At 39.2% G+C, this 19,229-nt stretch overlaps 1 protein-coding gene and 1 long non-coding RNA gene across 3 annotated transcripts in view; one reads left to right on the top strand and one right to left on the bottom strand.

Annotated features, from left to right (window-relative positions):
• LOC112650009 (uncharacterized) overlaps positions 1-19,229 on the top strand; it is a 122,281-nt gene that overhangs the window by 26,309 nt on the left and 76,743 nt on the right. The gene's annotated exons all lie outside the window — the stretch shown is intronic.
• LURAP1L (leucine rich adaptor protein 1 like) overlaps positions 9,262-19,229 on the bottom strand; it is a 48,807-nt gene continuing 38,839 nt past the window's right edge. The window contains exon 2 of the mRNA XM_025432626.3: positions 9,262-10,939. Coding sequence (XP_025288411.1) covers positions 10,565-10,939 — 375 coding nt within the window. The 3' untranslated portion in view covers positions 9,262-10,564. The remainder of the gene's footprint in view (positions 10,940-19,229) is intronic.

The raw sequence follows: 19,229 nt of genomic DNA, 5'->3' as shown, positions 1-19,229 counted from the left end.
TTATTTGCATGTCCTTTAACAGATCTTGAAAACCTAATACCACATCATCTCTGAGTTTAAAAAATTAGATCTTCTGGGTCCAGCACAGTCCGTTTTTCATGGTGAACAAAATTTTCTGATTGCTTAAGTGAAGCATTGCTAATAAATTTGTAAAGAATCTTCATCAAAGAATTCAAAGATAATGCTTTGAGGGGAAGGCAAAATGACAAGAAGCTGGAACGCATCAACACTAAAGGAGTAAACGATATTATGACTTTTTCACATATATTCTTTTGCATGAAAGGGAAAAATGCAGAACTGAGAACTAGAGCTATATTTGATTTATAGGTGGATTTGGCTGATGTAAAAATAATTGCAGTAAATTACTCTAAAAATAATCTAAAATCATCAAGAATGCAGTGTTTAGCGGTACATGATCCCTCATTAGTAAAGAATGAAATAATGCAGGCTCTGGCAATTCTTCCTCCCACATTGGACAAAGAGGCCCCGTGCATGATGTTAATGACTTGAAAGAATGCCAACTTTGGGCAATGCTTGGAATTTAACTAGCACTCATAAATACAGGTAGATGTGATATGATTCCAGCACTGGCTCTGGGTTGACTCAACCAGACCTTAGGTTAAGCATGCTATGCAACAATAATCCAAAATGATAGGTGAGAAGATTTGAAAGAATTTTGTGTGTTTAAGGGGAATGCTGTACTAAACATTTAGACAATGATAACAGTGATTACAAAGAAATAGTGTAAGATTGATGCTCTAGACAATAACATCCAAATAGAAACGATATCTTGCCGTGCAGGGAGTTCAAACCTTGTGCAAAACCCATTCTATTTCCTTTTCTCTCCTTCTACCATACCTCTACTATACCTACACACTCACCCAGAAAAATCCTTCTCCTGCTTTCCAAAACTGGACTTAAATAGCATGATATTGGACCATTGCAAAAGTATGTTGGCTATAAATGCAACTATATGCTGATAAATTTTCTCTTGGTTCATCTCAGGCCAAGAAAAGACACTTTGAATTGAGTATAATATTTTTGTGCCATAAACTGCATACTGTAAGAAGTTTTGGAGGTGGCAAGGCTTAAGTTAGAATCAAAATTTGACCATTACTATTTGAATGAACCTGAGTAATTTACTTTGAAATTTATTAGAATAAAAATAGCATGGGTTTGCACTATACCCGAGGTCATCAGATCCCTGTAGCAGAATAGTGTTCTCAATTCCACATAACGCAGTTTCTGGTATTTAGAATCTGGTATTAATCAAGGAAATAGGTATTTTCATTCATTTTTGCCTTTATATTGATTGATAGTGTTCAAGAAATCTATCCTTTGGAATGAGTAACAAGTGCTATCTTAGCAAGGACTCTATTAACAAATTCTAAGTCATCAATTTATTAACATTATCTTAAATAGCTCTCTTGGAAAATTGTCCCTGATTAGAACACCAATTAATGGAGATAGGATTTATGCAAAGATGATCTTATTAAAGAATATATCTTAATAATTAATTAGTAAAATAACCCCCCATTTTTAAAAAGATTTTATTTATTCATAAGAGACAGAGAAAGACAGAGAAGCAGAGACATAGGTAGAAGGAGAAGCAGGCTCCCTGGGGGGAGGTTGATGTAGGACTCAATCCCAGGACCCAAGATCATGCCTTGAGCCAAAGGCAGATCAACCACTGCACCACCCAGGTGCCCCTAAAATAACCCCCCTTAAGATATGGTTTTAATATTTCCCAAGGGTATAGTTTATTGATTGTTAGAAAGTGAGGGGCACAATAAAATATCCTCCAAACTGAGAAGGCGGGTTGAGATCAAAAAACAAAGCAGGGGACTCCCTACAATTTACAGAGTTTTAGGGCACTTGGGCACCTTGGTTAGTTAAACATCTGCCTTTGGCTCAGGTCATGATCCTGGCATCCTGGGGATCAAACCCCACTCTGGCTCTCTGCTCAGAGGGGAGTTTGCTTCTCCCTCTTCTTTTGCCCTTCTCCCCATCCCTGCTCATGCCTCTCTCACCCTGCTCTCTTCTCTTAAATAAATAAAATTTTCAAAAAAAAATTATAGAGTTTTATTCAGGGTAACTTACTGATGGGGAGACAGATGTGAATCAGGTGGAAGGTGATCCATGGCATCAGCGTGGTTATTCTCCTCAAAGTCCAGAGCTGAGTCCACAGATTTGACAGAGCAAGGGGACACACAGAAGGGCATAATAGTGAGATCAAAGGGTTTACATGCACCTTAGAGGGTTTGCAGGCACCTAGTTGACAGCTAACCTTTAATTAGATCTTGTGGCAGCACCACTTCTGTGTCAGGAAGGAGAAAGACTATGTTATTGCTAATAGATCCATGGGAGGCCAAAATAAGTTTCCCTTCATTCTAGTTGGCATTCCTTGGTGGGCATTTCTAAAATATGAATATTAATCTCCAACTGACTTGGAAACACACAACAACCCTAAGAGAGGTCTTGAGGAAGCACGAACAAGATGGGAAGCCAGAGATGGAGTCAGTTATTTCAGCACTTATACAGTGATTTTACCATAATTCAGTAATACCTCTTTCCACATTAGACTATGCTTCTTATTCAGCAACTATCATACTGTATTATAATTATCGTCCTTCCTCCTTAGATTATAAGCTCCATATGGTCAAGAAATATGTCTTTTCAATATAAATGACTAAAAATATTTTAGAAAATTATAGATTTCTTTTGCCTGTGGTTCAGATGGTATTTAAAATAGGGAGAAAAGGAGGCAATGTTACTAGTTATAAATGTATTTTGTTGAAACTAATAACTAGAAGTAGTTTTTTTTTGGGAGGGGGTTGGAGGATTTTTTTTTTAAAAAGAGAGAGTGCATGAGCTGTGGGGGGTGGGGGGTAGATATCATGACCTGAGATAAAATCAAGAGTCAGAAGCTCAATTTACTGAACCACCAGGCACCCATATAAAAACTTTTATAATATTCATTTCGACAATACAGAAAATGTATATGAAACTTAAAGGCTCCTCAAACAAATGACCATCAAATAGTAAACATTTCAAGATGTTGGATAACTCTGGATGAGCCATAAGAATCATTGAAGAAATAAGCAAAAGGGAGAGCTCAGGGGGCTCAATGGTTTAGTGCTGCCTTCAGCCCAGAGTGTGATCCTGAAGACCTGGGATCAAGTCCCATGTCGGGCTCCCTGCATGGAGCCTGCTTCTCCCTCTGCCTGTGTCTGTGCCTCTCTCTCTGTGTCTCTCATGAATAAATAAATAAAATCTTAAAAAAAAGTCCCAAACTTAGTTAAAAAAAAGAAATAAGCAAACGAAAGTTATCATCTTGTGGAAATTGAAATACCTAGTTTTAAAAGATGGCTGATCGCCCACTTATCCAATGTACTGGGGAGGAGATATAGAGCCCATGACATATCAGTCCATGTAGTGTGATTCAACTCCCCCTCCTAAGTGTTTGTGTACTTCTCAGGAAGATAGGACTTTCAGGGCTTCCTCTCAGAGTGGAGGCCACTGGTCGTATCACTTTAGCTGTTAGAAGCTCAGACATGGTTATAGCATTCTTCATGTTTATTCATGAAGTCAGAAGGAATTGGAGTTCGGGCCCACATGAATTGTCTTAAGACACAATTTGTGAAAATTGTGGCCAGTTGGTCAAATCATAATGTACTTGTTTTCTTATGCTTTAGCGCAGAACTTCTTGTACAGGTAACTACTTTCTTCTCTGGTAATTAACAAAAACACATAATTAGAGCAGAGGTGGTGTCTAAGTGAGGTAACATAAGGTAATATGTGACAAGTTTTAAAGATCAAGAGGTATCCTTGATCAGGATGACTATCCTTGGGAGGGGGCATTGCACCCCATAATGCATATCCATCTTATATGCAAACTATGTTTACCTCATCCAACATTCCCAAATATCTCGACTCAATACAGCATCAACTCTAAGTCCAAAAAATCTGCTTTAAATCTCATCACCTCCAAAGTCCCACATTTCTTCATCTAAATCATCTAAATCAGGTAAGGGTGAGGCTTTTGGAAATAATCCACTCTGAGACACAGTTCCTCTCCATGTCGAAACCTGTGAAACTCAAGAAACAGGTTATCTATTCCCAAAATACAGTGGTGGGACAGGCATAGCAAACAGGAATAGACATTTCAGTTCAAAAAGAGAGAAAAGGGAAGGAAAATGCGTGAGAGTTCCGAGAAATTTCAAAATACAGTTGAGACACCAACATTAGGTTTCAAGGCCTGGGAGTAATCCTATAGCTTTCAGCTCTGTCCTCTGGGCTAATGACAGTTCCTCTGAGGTTGAATCTCCTCCCTTGGAGTAATTCCCCCATTTTTATTTTGGGGTTAGCATGTATTTGCTGTTGAATAGTTTTACCAGCCTGTCTTTTGTCTATGGAATTTTGGTGGCCATACAGCCTTTTATCATTTTGACCTCTTTGTCTTTTTCAGTCCAAATTGCCCATGTTTCTGCTGGCATAAAATCACTACAAACCTTATGAGTCTCCTATGCATGTCACAAGGATTCACTCCATTAGAAAAGAAGCCCCTCCGAAGGCTTTCCTTAGATAACTCTATCTCTATTTTTGGCTTCCACTGAAATGGTTGAAGGGAACCATGAATCATAGGCTTAGTCTCTTCAAAGAGACCTCTATCTGTGACTGAATATGCTGACCTTTTGTCCCTTCTAAGCATTAGAAGATGGTTGTCCAGTCACATTCTTGGCTGTCTTTCCAGGACACTCTTGACAGTGAATCTTGTGGTTTTAGAGTCTTCTGCAATCTGGGTAGCAGAGCATTTCCCATTTCATCAAGTCCCGGTTCCTTTTGGATTAAGTTGTTCCACTTTCCTTATCTCCCTTGCATTTTATTTTAAGAAGCAAAAAGAAACCAAGCCACATTTTCAACACTTTGAGAGTTTCCTCGGAAAAATCCAAGTTCAACAATTACAAATTCTGCGTTCCATATAACTGTAGGCCACAGTTCTACTAAACTTTCTGCAACTATATAACAAGAATTCTCTTTCTTCATGTTTACAATAATATGTTTCTCATTTCTTTTTGAACCCTTACCAGTGGTGCATTTATTATCCTTTCTACCATTAGTCATCTTACTGATGATTTAAGGATTCTCTAAGACAAGATAGGTGTTCTCTACTGTGCTCCTGACTTCTTTCTGAGTCTTTATTCTTTAGAAGAATCATTAAAATCCATCTTTTTACTAACAGTCTGTTCAAAGCAGTCTAGGCGTTTTTGTATCATGCTTCTCATGATGCTCCAGTAAAGGATCTCAGGATCTTTTACTCAATTCCAATGCCACCTCCACATTTTTAGACATTTGTTATGGCACCATTCCACTTCCAGTTACCAAGTTTGTATTAATTTCCTATTGTTCCATTAACAAATAATTGCAAACTTGGTGGCTTAAAACACTAATCACGGGATCCCTGGGTGGCGCAGCAGTTTGGCGCCTGCCTTTGGCCTGGGGCGCGATCCTGGAGACCCGGGATCGAATCCCACGTCGGGCTCCCGGTGCATGGAGCCTGCTTCTCCCTCTGCCTGTGTCTCTGCCTCTCTCTCTCTCTCTATGTGTGACTATCATAAATAAATAAAAATTTAAAAAAATAAAAAAATAAAAAAATAAAACACTAATCACTATCTTACAACTCTGGAGATCAGACATTCAAAGAAGGTCTTACTTGGCTAAGATGTCAAAGGACCTCTAGGGGCTATCTATTCTTTTGTCTTTTTCAGCTTTGAGAAGTGCAAGACTTCTTTTCTCATGGCTCTTCTATTCTCACAGCCAGAAGTATAACATATACATACCTTTCCCTTTGACACTAGCGCCTCATTCTTATAAGAACTCACTCTTTTTCTTTTTTAAAGATTTTATCTATTCATGAGAGACACAGAGAGAGGCAGAGGGAGAAGCAGGCTCCCTGTGGGGAGTGTGATGCAGGACTCAATTCCAGGACCCAGGGATCACCCCCTGAGCTGAAGGCAGACACTCAACCACTGAACCACCCAGGTGCCCCTCTTATAAGAACTCTTGTAATTACATTGGGTCCACCCAGATAATCTAGGGTCATTTTTCCATCTCGAGATGCTTAACTAAATTACATCTGTAAAGTCCCTTTTACCATGTAAGGCATTCACACGTTTCAAGGATTAGGACATGGACATCTTTAAGAGGGTGGAGCGTTACTTTTTTCTACCAAAGAAACATACTATAAAAATGAGTTCCTTGGGAATAGAGTTCATACCTTCCTCCTTTCTGCATCATCAGAATCTAGCATAGTCATTGCCTGGCACCTAGAAGGCAATCAGCAAATGTTTAATAATTGACTTAATCAAGAAAAATGTATAATGTATTTGGTATCAGCTGTGTGACAGACACTCTTCTAGGTGCTAGGAGATATGGCAGTGAACAAAACACAATTCTTCTTCTGATAGACCTTACATTCTAGTGTGGGGAAGCAGAAAGTACACACCAAAGATATATATTAGGTGATGATATGAAGAAAAATAGACCAGGATAGAGACAGAATGTGCTATGGAAGTAGTCCTCTCAGACAGGGTGTCATTTGACTAAAGACCCAAAAGAACTGGGGAATCAGGACTTATGAGTATTTGGGAGAAGAATATTTTAGAAAGATGAAATGATATGTGCAAAATTCTGAGCTGGGAACATGCGTGAATTTTGAGATTTTTAAGGAGTAATAAGGATGCAAATGAGGCTTACAATGAAAGAGGAAGTGAATGGTATAAGATGGAGTCAGGCAGGAGGATCCCCAGGTGGCTCAGCGGTTGAGAGCCCACCTTGGGCCCAGGGCCTGATCCTGGAGACCCAGGATCGAGTCCCACATTGGGCTTCTTGCATGTGGCCTGCTTCTCCCTCTGCCTGTGTCTCTGCCTCTCTCTCTCTTTCTCTCAGAGAGAGATGGGTATTCTCTCATGAATATGAATAAATAAAATCTAAAAAAAAAAGTTTGTTTTTTTTTTTAAAGATGGAGTCAGGCAGATAGGTGACAGAATGCATGGGATTTTGTAGCCTGGGGGAAAGATTTGAATTATACTTGGAGGTGGAGGTACATTATCGTGTTGGAACAGAAACTGGCAAATATCTGACTTATATCTCGAAAGACTAATCTGGTTGCTATGTTGAATACTAACTCTAGAAAGGTTAATGGACGAAGCAAGAAGACATGACAGGGCTACTGGAAAAGTCCCAGATAGAAATGATGGTGACCTCGATTAGTCTGGTAGCAGTAGTAGGGGTAAGAATTTGTAGCTTATTCTGGACACATTTTTAAGATGGGGCTTGTATGATTTGCATGATGGATTGGGTACGGTGTGAGAGAAAGAAAGCAATTATCTTTCTTGGATTAGGCTGAGCATACTGGTGGGTGGGGGCACCATTTACTGAACTGGAATTGACTACAAGGACAAAGTTTCAGTTTTATATATGTTTTGATTGATGCTCATCAAACATTAAGTCAAAATGCCGTGGGGCCAAATAAACATGGGGAGACTGGAGTTCACGGGAGAAATGGGGGCAGGAGATATACTCTTGGGAATCAGCAAGATGTAATTTAAAGCTGTGGAACTGGATGAAATCCCCAGGGGAGCCATTTTAGAAATGAAGTGGTACCAGAGTTGAGCAAAGGGGTATTCTTATTGGAGGTTAGAAATGTGAAGAGAAACCAGCAACAGAGTGTGCTAACAAGCAGGCAAGTGGAGAATGATAGGATCCAAGACAGAGTAATGTCCTGGAAGCCAAATGAAGACAAACTTTTAAGAAAGGAGGACCTGAAAATAGCCATTTTTTTTTGACATGATGGAGGTGATTGTGTTTTGATAGAATTGGGGATACAAATGCCTGATGAAGATATTTATGGAGCTTCAAGTGCCTTAATAATTTACCCAAAAGCAGAAAATCCTTATTTTATTTCTAAATGTTGACAAATACTTAAATCTTTATGTTATGCGATTTGGGGCTAACTGGTAGTATAATTATTGGAGTTTTTTGAAGTTTAAGATTTCTAAGTTGGTCAGGTTAGTGTTTTTTAAACTGTATATTCCTCTCCTCTTAGTAAAATCACTCAAAACATTATTAGCTTATATATGGCTCTAACACCTAAATGATAGACTTCGCATTTGATATATTTAAAAAAAAAGATAAATAGGAATAACTATAAAGCACATAAACTATTGAAACTCATAAAGCCAAAAATTCTCAAGTATTCTTCCAATGTTCATTAGAGATTCCTTAAAATACAATATATAAGTGAAAACTATTCCACAGGCTTCTCCCATATTACACTCTCCTGTTTTTTCATTTCCTTCTTACAGATGGGACAGTTATAGTTGGCAAGGGATTGGCATATAGCAAGGGAAGATGATTAGGAAAGAGAGGGTGTGAAAGAAATTTGCCACATTGAATTTACAACCTACAACTGTGATCTGAGGACAGAAATCATTGTTCAAATATCTGGCTTGTTCAAGGCAAATGTAGGGTTTTGATGCGGTGAGAATTTTCCCTTGGTGCCTCTTATACCCTGCTGTCTGCCCACTTCCCTCTTACTGAGGGTGTTCTCCTTGCCATGCTGTAGACATATGGTAACATATTTCATTATCCTCTGCTTGAAATTCATCAGTCTTAGTTCTACGGATGTTTTCTCTGGTCGGTCATAATGCAGCCTCAGATTTTAATGTGGTCAACAATCTATGCTAAAAAATGCCAGTTTAATTCTAGATTAAAACTAAACACAATAGCCAACCAACCAGCCTTTACCAACTTGAAAGTAAAAATAAATACAAAGGGGAAAATATATTAGTGACAGTTGGCAAGTGGCCGACTCCCCACTTCACCTCTAGGCACAAAACTGACTCTAGACATGTGAATTCAGGAAAGGGCTTGGAAAGCTCAGTACTGGGAAATGTGGGTTCTCATTGTAAGGAAAACATTGGTCTTTTTTTTTTTTTTTTTTTGGTAATGGGCTTACATTTGCTTTTTTATCTATATTAACTTCAATAGGTACCAAGCGAGCTATTGAGTGTTATTGTTATGGATAAGACAGACTCAAGTTCAAATCCCAGTTTTGACACTTGAGGGGAGACTTGATCCAGCTACCTACCTACACTGCATGTGCCTCAGTTTCCTCAAAAAGATAAGGGAGACAATCCTCTAATCATGAGATTGTTGTGATGAGGATTAAAGCAGGCAATTAATGAAAGAAGACTAGTGTAAAATATAGACCCTGTAGATTTTAATTGGAAATTGAATAACATATGCTCTGGAAACATACAATACATTTGACAAGAGCGTAACAGGTATATATTAACAAAGGAAATTTTGGGGAAACCATTTCTTGAGTGTAGACATTTTTCAGTTATAAATAGGAAGATTTTTCTGATTCATGTTATAAAGTGTTTAGTGCAGAAACATATATCATTCACAAAGAACAGTTTGAAATCTTAATAGATTCATTCACTAGGAATCATCAAGGTAAAGGAAATGTGGAGGATTAATTATATCACATCAAAATGAAAATGTTTACACATTAGTTATATTTTCACATGTTCTAAAAAATATTTCCAGCTGTCATTTCAGAAAACTAAGAGATTATTTATCTACTCCAGGATGAAAGGATATCATAATAGACTTCATAAATGACTGGTGATTCTACTTTCCACTCTCATCCATCCATCATCCATACATATGCATTTATATGTTTATATATCATATCAGAATTGTAAACATCGACATATAAATTACAAAATCTCAAAATGCAACGTAGGAGACCTTTACTTCTAAGCACCTTCATATACCTAATCTCAATTATTCTTTGAAATTTGTAAGAATCATATATATTATCATACAACTAAGCTTATATAATTTGAGTTAGAATCACTAATGACAAAAGTGTAATCTAAAGCATGATCTAAAGTATGAACTTAAAGTTAAAGTGAGCAGATTGCATATAGCTTTGGCTTCCAAATAATGTCATGTGGAAGTGTGTGACCAGCAGCATTGTTGACTATACCAGGAAATTTTTGCCCAGAAATAATGCCTAACTTTGTTGCAACTATTTTGCTCAACCTGCTATACAAACCATAATAAACCTCAGCATCTTCCCAGAAAGTAAAACTTTGAATCATTTAAGAATACAAACCACAAAATTAACTGTTATCAGACTTTGGTTTATTGTAAAATTTAGCAAAGATTTTTTTTATAATCCCTGACCCCTTGCTCTGAAAACAAAAGCAAAAACATAATTATTGCTTATTCTTTTCCCCCCTACTTTATTTGTGCCACTGTAAAAGAAGGGAGAAAAATCATTGTAATAAATAAAAAGATGTAAGAGAGAAAGATAAATCAGTCCAGATGAGAAATATTAGGAGCAACAGAATTATCATCAAGCAGTTTCAAAATAAGCTTCTTTTGAAAAGGTTGTCATATAAAAAAAAAAATCACACCAAAAATATAGCAGCGGAGAAGGATAAATACAAGTTAATTGCACACCAATCCCATGCAAAAAACTGGGTCATTAGCCAAAGCAGTAGTATTCAGAATCCAATTTGGGGTGCTTGTGCAAGGCTTGTGAGTCCTCTATTATGGAGCTGTCACTGAATTGGTCCAAGTCCGATGGGGTCTGATGGCCTGGGACATCATCTGCCAAAGTGTCCAGAAAGCTCCCCACGGAGATGCCATCCAGCCCATCACTGCCATCATGTAGGCTATTGTAGCTGCCACGTAAGGAGGTGCTCTGACTCTCCAATAAACTGCACAGGCTGCCACTGAGACTGCTGCCTCGGCTGGTAATGGTGGCTTTCTCTTCAATCATCCACTTGATGGACTCAATGCTCTCATTGATAACAAGCAACTGGCGCATGAGCCTGACATCTGTGGCTCTGAGGTTAACCTGTGGGGAAAGCAAAGAGAGGAAAGACATGCCAGTTATTTTAGATTTTTGAAAGACTCAAATTTCATTTGGATTCTGTCTTCCTGTAGGCCATAACTTTAAATGCGCAGAATAAAATGTAAACTCACTTGATCTCAGGATCTTTTGAAAACTGCTAGCCAATGGCAACAGTGATAATCAAATAACTCACTTCCTGCCAAGTGCATCAGGCTCAAAAGGGGACAGTGAAACTCCCACTGCATCCCTGACCCTAACTCAGCTGCCTGGAAATACCATACTGAATGTCAGGTTCTCTGCTAAGAAACACATTCTTTCTGGCCAAATTAATAGTTTATCCACGTTTACTTGGGAATGTGTATGTAAATGTTGTGGGGTGGGAAGAAGAGAAATGTGCAAAAATTAAGGAATCATCATTATTTTAGTAGGTCCTACTTTTTTTTTTTAAGATTTTATTTATTCATGAGAGCCACAGAGAGAGAGGCAGAGACATAGACAGAGGGAGAAGCAGGCTCCATGCAGGGAGCCCGATGTGGGACTCGATTCCCAGACCCGGGATCACGCCCCCTAGCTGAAGGCAGACACCCAACCACTGAGCCACCCAGGTGCCCAGGTCCTACTTTGTGCGTTATGATGTACCAGACATCATTATGCAAACTCCAACCTTCATTACACTGTAGCAACCCTGGACCACAGGTATTATTTTTATCCCCATTGTACAAAGGTGAAGAAATTGAGATCTACAGAAAAGAGTATGGAAGAGGTCCGCTTTTCTTTTTAAGAACCAAAATAATATACCTTGAATCCAAAAGGATGCCAATACACAAGGCTGTTCTACTTTACAAGATGAAGCATGCAGATGTCTTCTATAGGTCTGATTATTTGCCTCGGATATGTCAGGGGAAGTCCCAATCAAAATTGGTATATGAAACTGAGAAAGTTCTAGAACTTCCCTAGGTGACTTCTAGGTGTGTCATCCTCCTGATACTTCTAAATTACTTCAAAGAAATCTATCCTCATAGCACAAAGCGGAATTTCTTTGTGGGTCTTACAGTTAAATGGGAACAGCTGCTAACATCAAGAGTATGGTGGTTCTGTGAAAGCAGAGAGGTAGGCTGCAAGAACTCTCATGATTGTCCCTCTTCTTGCTCTAAGTGATGTGGCTCCTATAGAGATTCTTGCCCCTGGACTGGGAGTCAGGGCTACATTTGGCCACCAGAGGTCACATTCACTATGGTTTGAAGTAGATTTCCTTTTTCTTTTCTTTATACTTTTTTTTTTTTTTAGTTGGGGTCTTTAACCCAAGAGGCTGGTCCTTGCTAATTCTTTCTTTAAGATCCAAGACTAATTCAGATTTGTAGGTTTCTAGAATTATTAAAGGCATTCAGTCATGAGTGACTCAAGCCTTAAGGAAGAAAGAGCCTATTGTCTTCAAATGTATGCATTCATATTATAAAAATATTTCCTGGTTAGGAGTTAATCCATAACCAAAGGTGAACTTCAGGTTGAGTGAATGTGATGAACAAATATTAGGAGAAGATGGAATTTCTACCAATGACTTCAAAGATGTAAGATTTCAGATTATGTACATATAATTATTTTTAAAAGCATAAGGTACAATTTTAAAACTCTTCATCTTGCTAGGCTATCGCACAAAATGACTTGAGTGGCTTCCTTATCTTCTCTGAGAAAAGCCCGCAAAATGAACTATATACATGGAAACTGTGAAAATGATTTGTGTCTGAGGTGTCCGTGTGCAGAGGAACATTAACTTATTAAGTTTTGAGAGATTTTCCTGTTTGTCGTAGTATTTCTGTGACACTGCTGTATCGGTGACCTCGCAGGGATGCTGCATTGAGGAAGGAGGCTTTCTGGCAGTCTTCATGTTCAAGTTCACCCCCACACCCTGGGAGCCATCAACACACTGTTCAGGCTCCCTGGAATACAACAAATATTTATAAACCAACAATCTGTCGAGGTCCACTGAGGAGCCTAGGAAATCAATACGAGCCAAAGTCTCACAAAATTCCCCGGTTAGACATCTGTAGCTGATAAAACAGGCTGTGCCCATTGTCGGCGTGGTGCGACACGAGTGCAACCGTTTCCCATCAGCGCCCAAACGAGCCACAGCTGCATTCGTTCACGTCCCCGCCCTGTCGCATGACAGTGCTCTGGTCCGTGCCCAGCCGTGGGTGTGTTCCCTGTTAGTCTCCTCAATTGGAATGCTTGCTCAGTTCCTCCTCAAATCCCCCCTTCCTGCTTTTTTTTTTTCCTTAAGATTTTATTTATTTATTCATAAGAGACACACAGAGAGAGGCAGAGACACAGGCAGAGGGAGAAGCAGGCTCCATGCAGGGAGCCCGACGTGGGACTCCATCCTGGGTCTCCAGGATCAGGCCCTGGGCCCAAGGTGGTGCTAAACCGCTGAGCCACCCAGGCTGCCCAAATCCCCCTTCCTGAAGTCTCCTTCCTTCCATCAGTATTACATGCTGATTCTGCATCCTTTGCTGCCCCACGTAAGAAATGGCTTGCAATACTTCCATTTCTTGAGGTCTGACCTAAGCATCAAAATTTTTGTAATTATTTATTTATTTATTTATTTATTTATTTACTGACATAAATTAATTAATTAATTAATTAATTTATTTATTGGCATAATTTTAGATTTGTGAAAGTTCAGCCCCCGCCCCCCCCCCGGGCGGTAATAATGCACACTCCCAACAACTGTGTCACTCTGGGGTTAAAACATACTCAAGACAATTTTTTTTTTTCTCCAGCCGTTCTGGTCTGAGTTACACAGTGGCCACATCAAATATAAATTTTTCAATTTTATTGAGCAATGAAAATCAGAGGAATAGCAGAGGAATAGACGGTGAAGTAACAAAAGCTCCCTTTGACCATGAGATGATTTATTTAAAAAAAAAATCTCTTTCTTCTGAAGGCAAACATTCACAGGCCATTGAACCACTGCTGGGGGAGAAAAATGACGAAAGCGAGTCAGTTAGAACTCGGTTAGAACACGTTGATCTGGCTGCTAATGATTACGGATTCAACTTCTAACTCTGTCCTCCTGGTGAGAGAGCAAACAGCTGGCAACCGTGGGAGCACCGGGCCCGCCGGTTCCCAGGCTGCCCGTCCATCACCTGGAGCTCCAGGCTGCCTCACACCACCTTCTCCTGGAACTAAGGTGTGGTTGCCCTCTTGCCAATGATCCTTGAAAGTCTGAGCAATCCACTGCAGAACTAAACCGCAGTGTTGCTTCTGTCTCTGGTAGCTGCTCTGCCTTTCCTCACATCAGTCTTTATGAAGTCTGGCCACCTATGAAGGAGCCCAAGCCCTGCCCGGTCGGTAGGAAACCGTCGGTTCTTTCACCTGAGGTCTTATCAGGTCCGGTGACTCCGAGGATATAGAAAGCTGGGAGGCCCTTGTCATGGTCTGGATTTAAGTTCTCCTACTTAGAGAACCCCTTCCTAATCCATGGTGGTATCCAGTCTCCATGCCCAGTTCAATTCTACATTTCTGGGTTTTTTGTTCCCTTTCCAATATGTATGGCTAGTCAAAAGCATCCCACTTCTTGTTGGTGTATTTTTTGCATATCTCATGAGAAGATGAGCACCACAGAATGCAGGGGAAGTGGTTTATTCTGTTCACCACTCTGGGCCCATGACCTGTAAGAGTGCTTGGCACATACTAGATGCTCAATTCATATTTATTCAAAGGCGGAATGATTGTTACAGATTGCACCTTCTGTCAAGAACGCCCCTCCTTTGGATCAGTGATAGGTGACTTGAGAGGAAGGAGAGAGGCAGTTTCGGGAAAGAGCCTTCAGTACTGAAGCATTCCCAGCATGCAACCCCATTCTGATTCATTCACAGGATTCAAACACTGAGTAACTGGCACAAGAAAACTGGTATTCCTAGCTCGAATGTACAGATTATCGAGATAGTATCTCTGAAAGGAAATGGGCTTCAAGGTGTGACTCATACTCCAAACATTAGTCTGTTTGTTCCCAGGTGATAACTTTTCCTGGTCCTAGCATAGCACAGGCACAGTGTTCTGTAAACAACTGATGAAATGAGTTAATCAAAGGGAACAAACAAATAGGGCATTTATGAAAGAAAGAAAGAAAGAAAGAAAGAAAGAAAGAAAGAAAGAAAGAAAGAAAGAAAGAGAAAGAAAGAAGAAAGAGAAAGAAAGCAAGAAAGAAAGCAAGAAAGCAAGAAAGCAAGAAAGCAAGCAAGCAAGCAAGCAAGCAAGAAAGAAAGAAAGAAAGAAAGAAAGAAAGAAAGAAAGAAAGATTTGCACCCATTGATGCAAAGAGATGAGAATGTCCTTCCCTCTTTTTCTCCACTGCCCTCAGGCCTCACTCTGGTCTTTGCAGTATTGCAGTATGGTTCACCTTCATACTTAACAGAAGTCTCTCATGCTTTAGGATTATAACAGTTTCCACACTGGGTGAATGCTGAAATTTTATATCATTTTTGGACAGTAGTGAACAAGTAGTGCAGAACTTGAAATGAGGGATCCTGAAAGAGCAAATATTCTTCAAAATAAACTTTCCCAGATCTGTGTTTTCTTCCTGTCTATCATTTTTACACTGAAAGAAGACGAACGTTATAAACTAGCATAATGGAATCCAAGAAGGAGAGAGGGTGGTTTGATAATACTCAGTTTATCAGGGAGTTGCTAAACAAGTCAACTTCTTTTGTGGTGCTGTCTGAGGAACACGGTACAGGGTTCCAGTCTGCCACGGTCACTGTCTACCTATGCGACCTTTGGGCAAGCAGGCTGGGCACATGGGACCTCAGCCTCTGTGTCCATGAAGACAAAGGATGCGGTTGTATTTTCAGCTCCAGTGAGCTAGAGGACTCAGTGGTGGTGGTAAAGCAATCTGTTCTCCCAGTTTTGAGGATTTAATTGGACTGAGGGACCACCTATCACTTCTGTCTGCTTTTCATGTTGAGGATTTATTTAAATGTTATTGGATACAAAGAATCTGCAGATCAGATCGTTCTGGGATTTCCCTCCATTTTGAAATAGTCTCCAATTCTTTTGTCATGCCTGTGACTATTTGATTACTAAATTGTTTCTGCTTTGAAAAAACAATGTGGGCTATGGAGGAGACCGAATAATCAATTTTGCTACTCAACAGCTCCAGCAAAAGTTTTAGCTCATAAAAACTCATGGCTAAAGCCAACAGTTTGAGCTCTTTGTGAATTTGAATCTCCTTATCAGAAATTGTATGGTAATAGTGATTTTGGTTCCTGCTATTTGGGTTTAAATAAAAATCTCACATGTGTTCTGCTGCAGGATAAACATATATATCATCTTCCATATGCCTACTTATTAACTGAAATGTATACATGAGCTGTGGAATGTATCTTCCAAATAGGGACAGTGTTCGCTCTAGCTAGTCATATGGGAGGCTTGGACAGTACCATGTACTCCTATCTCTCATCAACCTCGCCTTCACTATTTTCATCCTTTGGTTTAAGAGAATCGACTAGTCAGATAAAAGCAGGCCATCTCCTAGTTATGTACTTCCAATGTAAAATCCACAATATCCATGACCTAAATCCTGAATGTCCAGCAAGCTGTAATATGAATCAGAAGGGAGAAAGACTACTTTATAAATCAATAATCATGTACACGAAGCAAGGAAAACAGATTAGATTTGCCTTTTAACGTGAGGCTCTAAGCCTAGTTCCTCATTCAGAGGAACAAATTTTTCAGATTTGTAATTGGTGGAAGGCCTTTTTTTCTAGCCATATTTATATTTCCAAACTTACCAAAAAAATTACCAGCATCTGTTTATACCTTATGAAAAGGCTGCTATAACTATGCTTGGAATATTATTTTTGCATTTGGGTGTTTTGTAATCAAGTCCAAATTTGCTCCCTCTCCAAATTCACCACATCCTCAACATGATGATCACAGAAGATTTTCTGCCTACCCATCCTGAAATTTTCCAGCAGTTTTATTAATAGCTCTCTTTATAAAGCACTCCTCTAACCATATTCTCAGAGGATCCGTAAGGGTATCATTGTCCCTTTGCAGCCCGAGAAGACATTGTACAACAACATTTCCGCCTGCTGCTTTTGGTTTCAAATGCTTCAGGAGAAAAGCTTGTGGCCCTTTACCAGTGCTGTTTGGCCAGAGCTTTCCTCTGCTTTCTCAGGCAGTTCAAAATTTACAACAAAATTTCTTCCTAATTGGGCAGCAGAGGATCCCATTTTTATGTCAGCTTTGTCTTTATTTGTGTTGTTTCTATGTGGAACTGAACAATAACTAGAACGGTTCCCTCTTTTCCCTAAACCTTATGGATAGAAGAGTAATTTCTCCCAAGACTAAGCTACATACATAAAAATGTGGTCATCAGCACAGCTAACTGATGTCCTGATAAATGAGAAAGCTGCATCTGGTTTATTTGAAAGGGGCACATGTGACTCCCCTGAATCGTAGACATACATTCCTGCCACCAGGCCTGCTTATGAGTTCTGCACAGTTTCTGCTGATGAATCTTCTGATCACCAAATTAAGACCAGGGAGCTTTTCAGTCCCAACCCATCAGGTACCAGACCAATGGGTGCTCAGAGACCTGTGGTATCAATTTCTTGTTCATACTCTAATGTTGTGAAAACCGTTTCCCCGAGTGCTTTCAATGTGTGTATGCAAAGTGTCATTTTGGCCAATGGAAGAGACTATAAATTACCTGAGTAGAAAGAAATTCATTTGGAATGATCGCACAAAAACATGGACTTCAGACATTTCTAGCAGAGCAGCTCACATGGATAGAACAAAGACCAGACAAGAAGTGTCTCACTAAGTCATAATGAATATTCTTGCTGCATGTGAATTTTTCCAATTTAGAACTTAAAATAGGATTTTTACATGGAAGATGAGGATATGATGATGTGCTCCTCTGGGATATGTAGTGGCTGTGCTTACTCTGGGAAGCAAGGAAGATGTAGGGTGGAGTGCTGATAAATGTTTAACTGGTTTCCTGGGAAAACTATACACATACACACACACACACAAACATGCAATAGGAATCATGCTGATATAACAAATGTATAGCATACCCTTTACAAATAATACTAAAATATATGCTACCTTTTATTATAAACTTTACATAACTCATTGATTCTCAGAGAATGCTCTTTGTTCGTTTTTTTGCTGAATTCCCTTTTAAAAAAGATTAATTATTTATTTGAGAGAGAGAAAGCACAGGGGGAGAGGGAGAGGGAGAGAGAGAAAATCTCAAGCAGGCTCCCTGCTGAACGTGGAGCCCAGGTTGGGGCTTGATCCCAAACCCTGAGACTATGACCTGAGCAGAAATCAAGGGTCAAACTCTTAACCAACTGAGCCAAGTGCCCTCATTTTTGCTGAATTCTTATATGTGCAGCAACCTATAGTTGTAGTTCAACCATAATTTAACAAAGAGTTGACCCCAATCTACTCTTAATAATTTTTTGTCATTTATCTATGCGATTTACTGTTAAACAATTTTGCATCCTAATACAAATTACACTTATTAAACTGAAGCCTATTTCTGCTTCAGCACTAGTTGTGTGCTTTAGCACTAGTTAGGTCAGAACCTTACAGATCTGCTAGTGATGTGACCATTTTCGCTGACTTGGACAACAGTTTTTTTAATGCATGAAGAATATTTCCCAATTTTTTTTATGCTGTCAATAATGTAATAGCTAAGGACATGACATACTTTTATTTCTGTTTTGGGTTTTGTTTTTTTTAAGGATCTTATTTATTTGACAGAGACAGAGTACAAGCAGGGGGAGCAGCAGAGGTAGAGGAAGAGGCACACTCCCCATTGAGCAGGGAGCCCCAGTCAGGGCTCTATCCCAAGACCCAGGTATCATGACCTGAGCTGAAGGCAGATGCCTAACCAACTGAGTCACCCAGGCATCACATAACACACTTTTTAAATTTAATCTGCAATATTAATATTTTCTCCATCATTGTCTTAAGACAGTCAACAAAATAAAAATCAAGTTCTGATTTATAGTGTTTTCTAATTTCTGTGCTGTAAATACTCCAACCATGGCTAATTTCAAGCTACCATTGTGATGCCACTAAATAAGGTTGAGAAGAGATGCTCAGTAGTACAGAACTATGTAATATTGTCACCCTAGAGATACAGTAAATATTTTAAATAACCTCAAGAAAACTATTAATAGCAAAATATACTAAAATAATTAAAAAGTGATGAATTTTGGCATTTATAACCTTTGTTTTTCATATAACTTCTTAATTTGTAGGTCTCTATGTATAA

This window comes from Canis lupus, chromosome 11 (genome assembly GCF_003254725.2).
Source record: "Canis lupus dingo isolate Sandy chromosome 11, ASM325472v2, whole genome shotgun sequence".
NCBI lineage: Eukaryota > Metazoa > Chordata > Mammalia > Carnivora > Canidae > Canis > Canis lupus.
The sequence above is the reverse complement of the archived record's forward strand: the minus strand, read 5'-3'. Positions and strand labels throughout refer to the sequence as shown.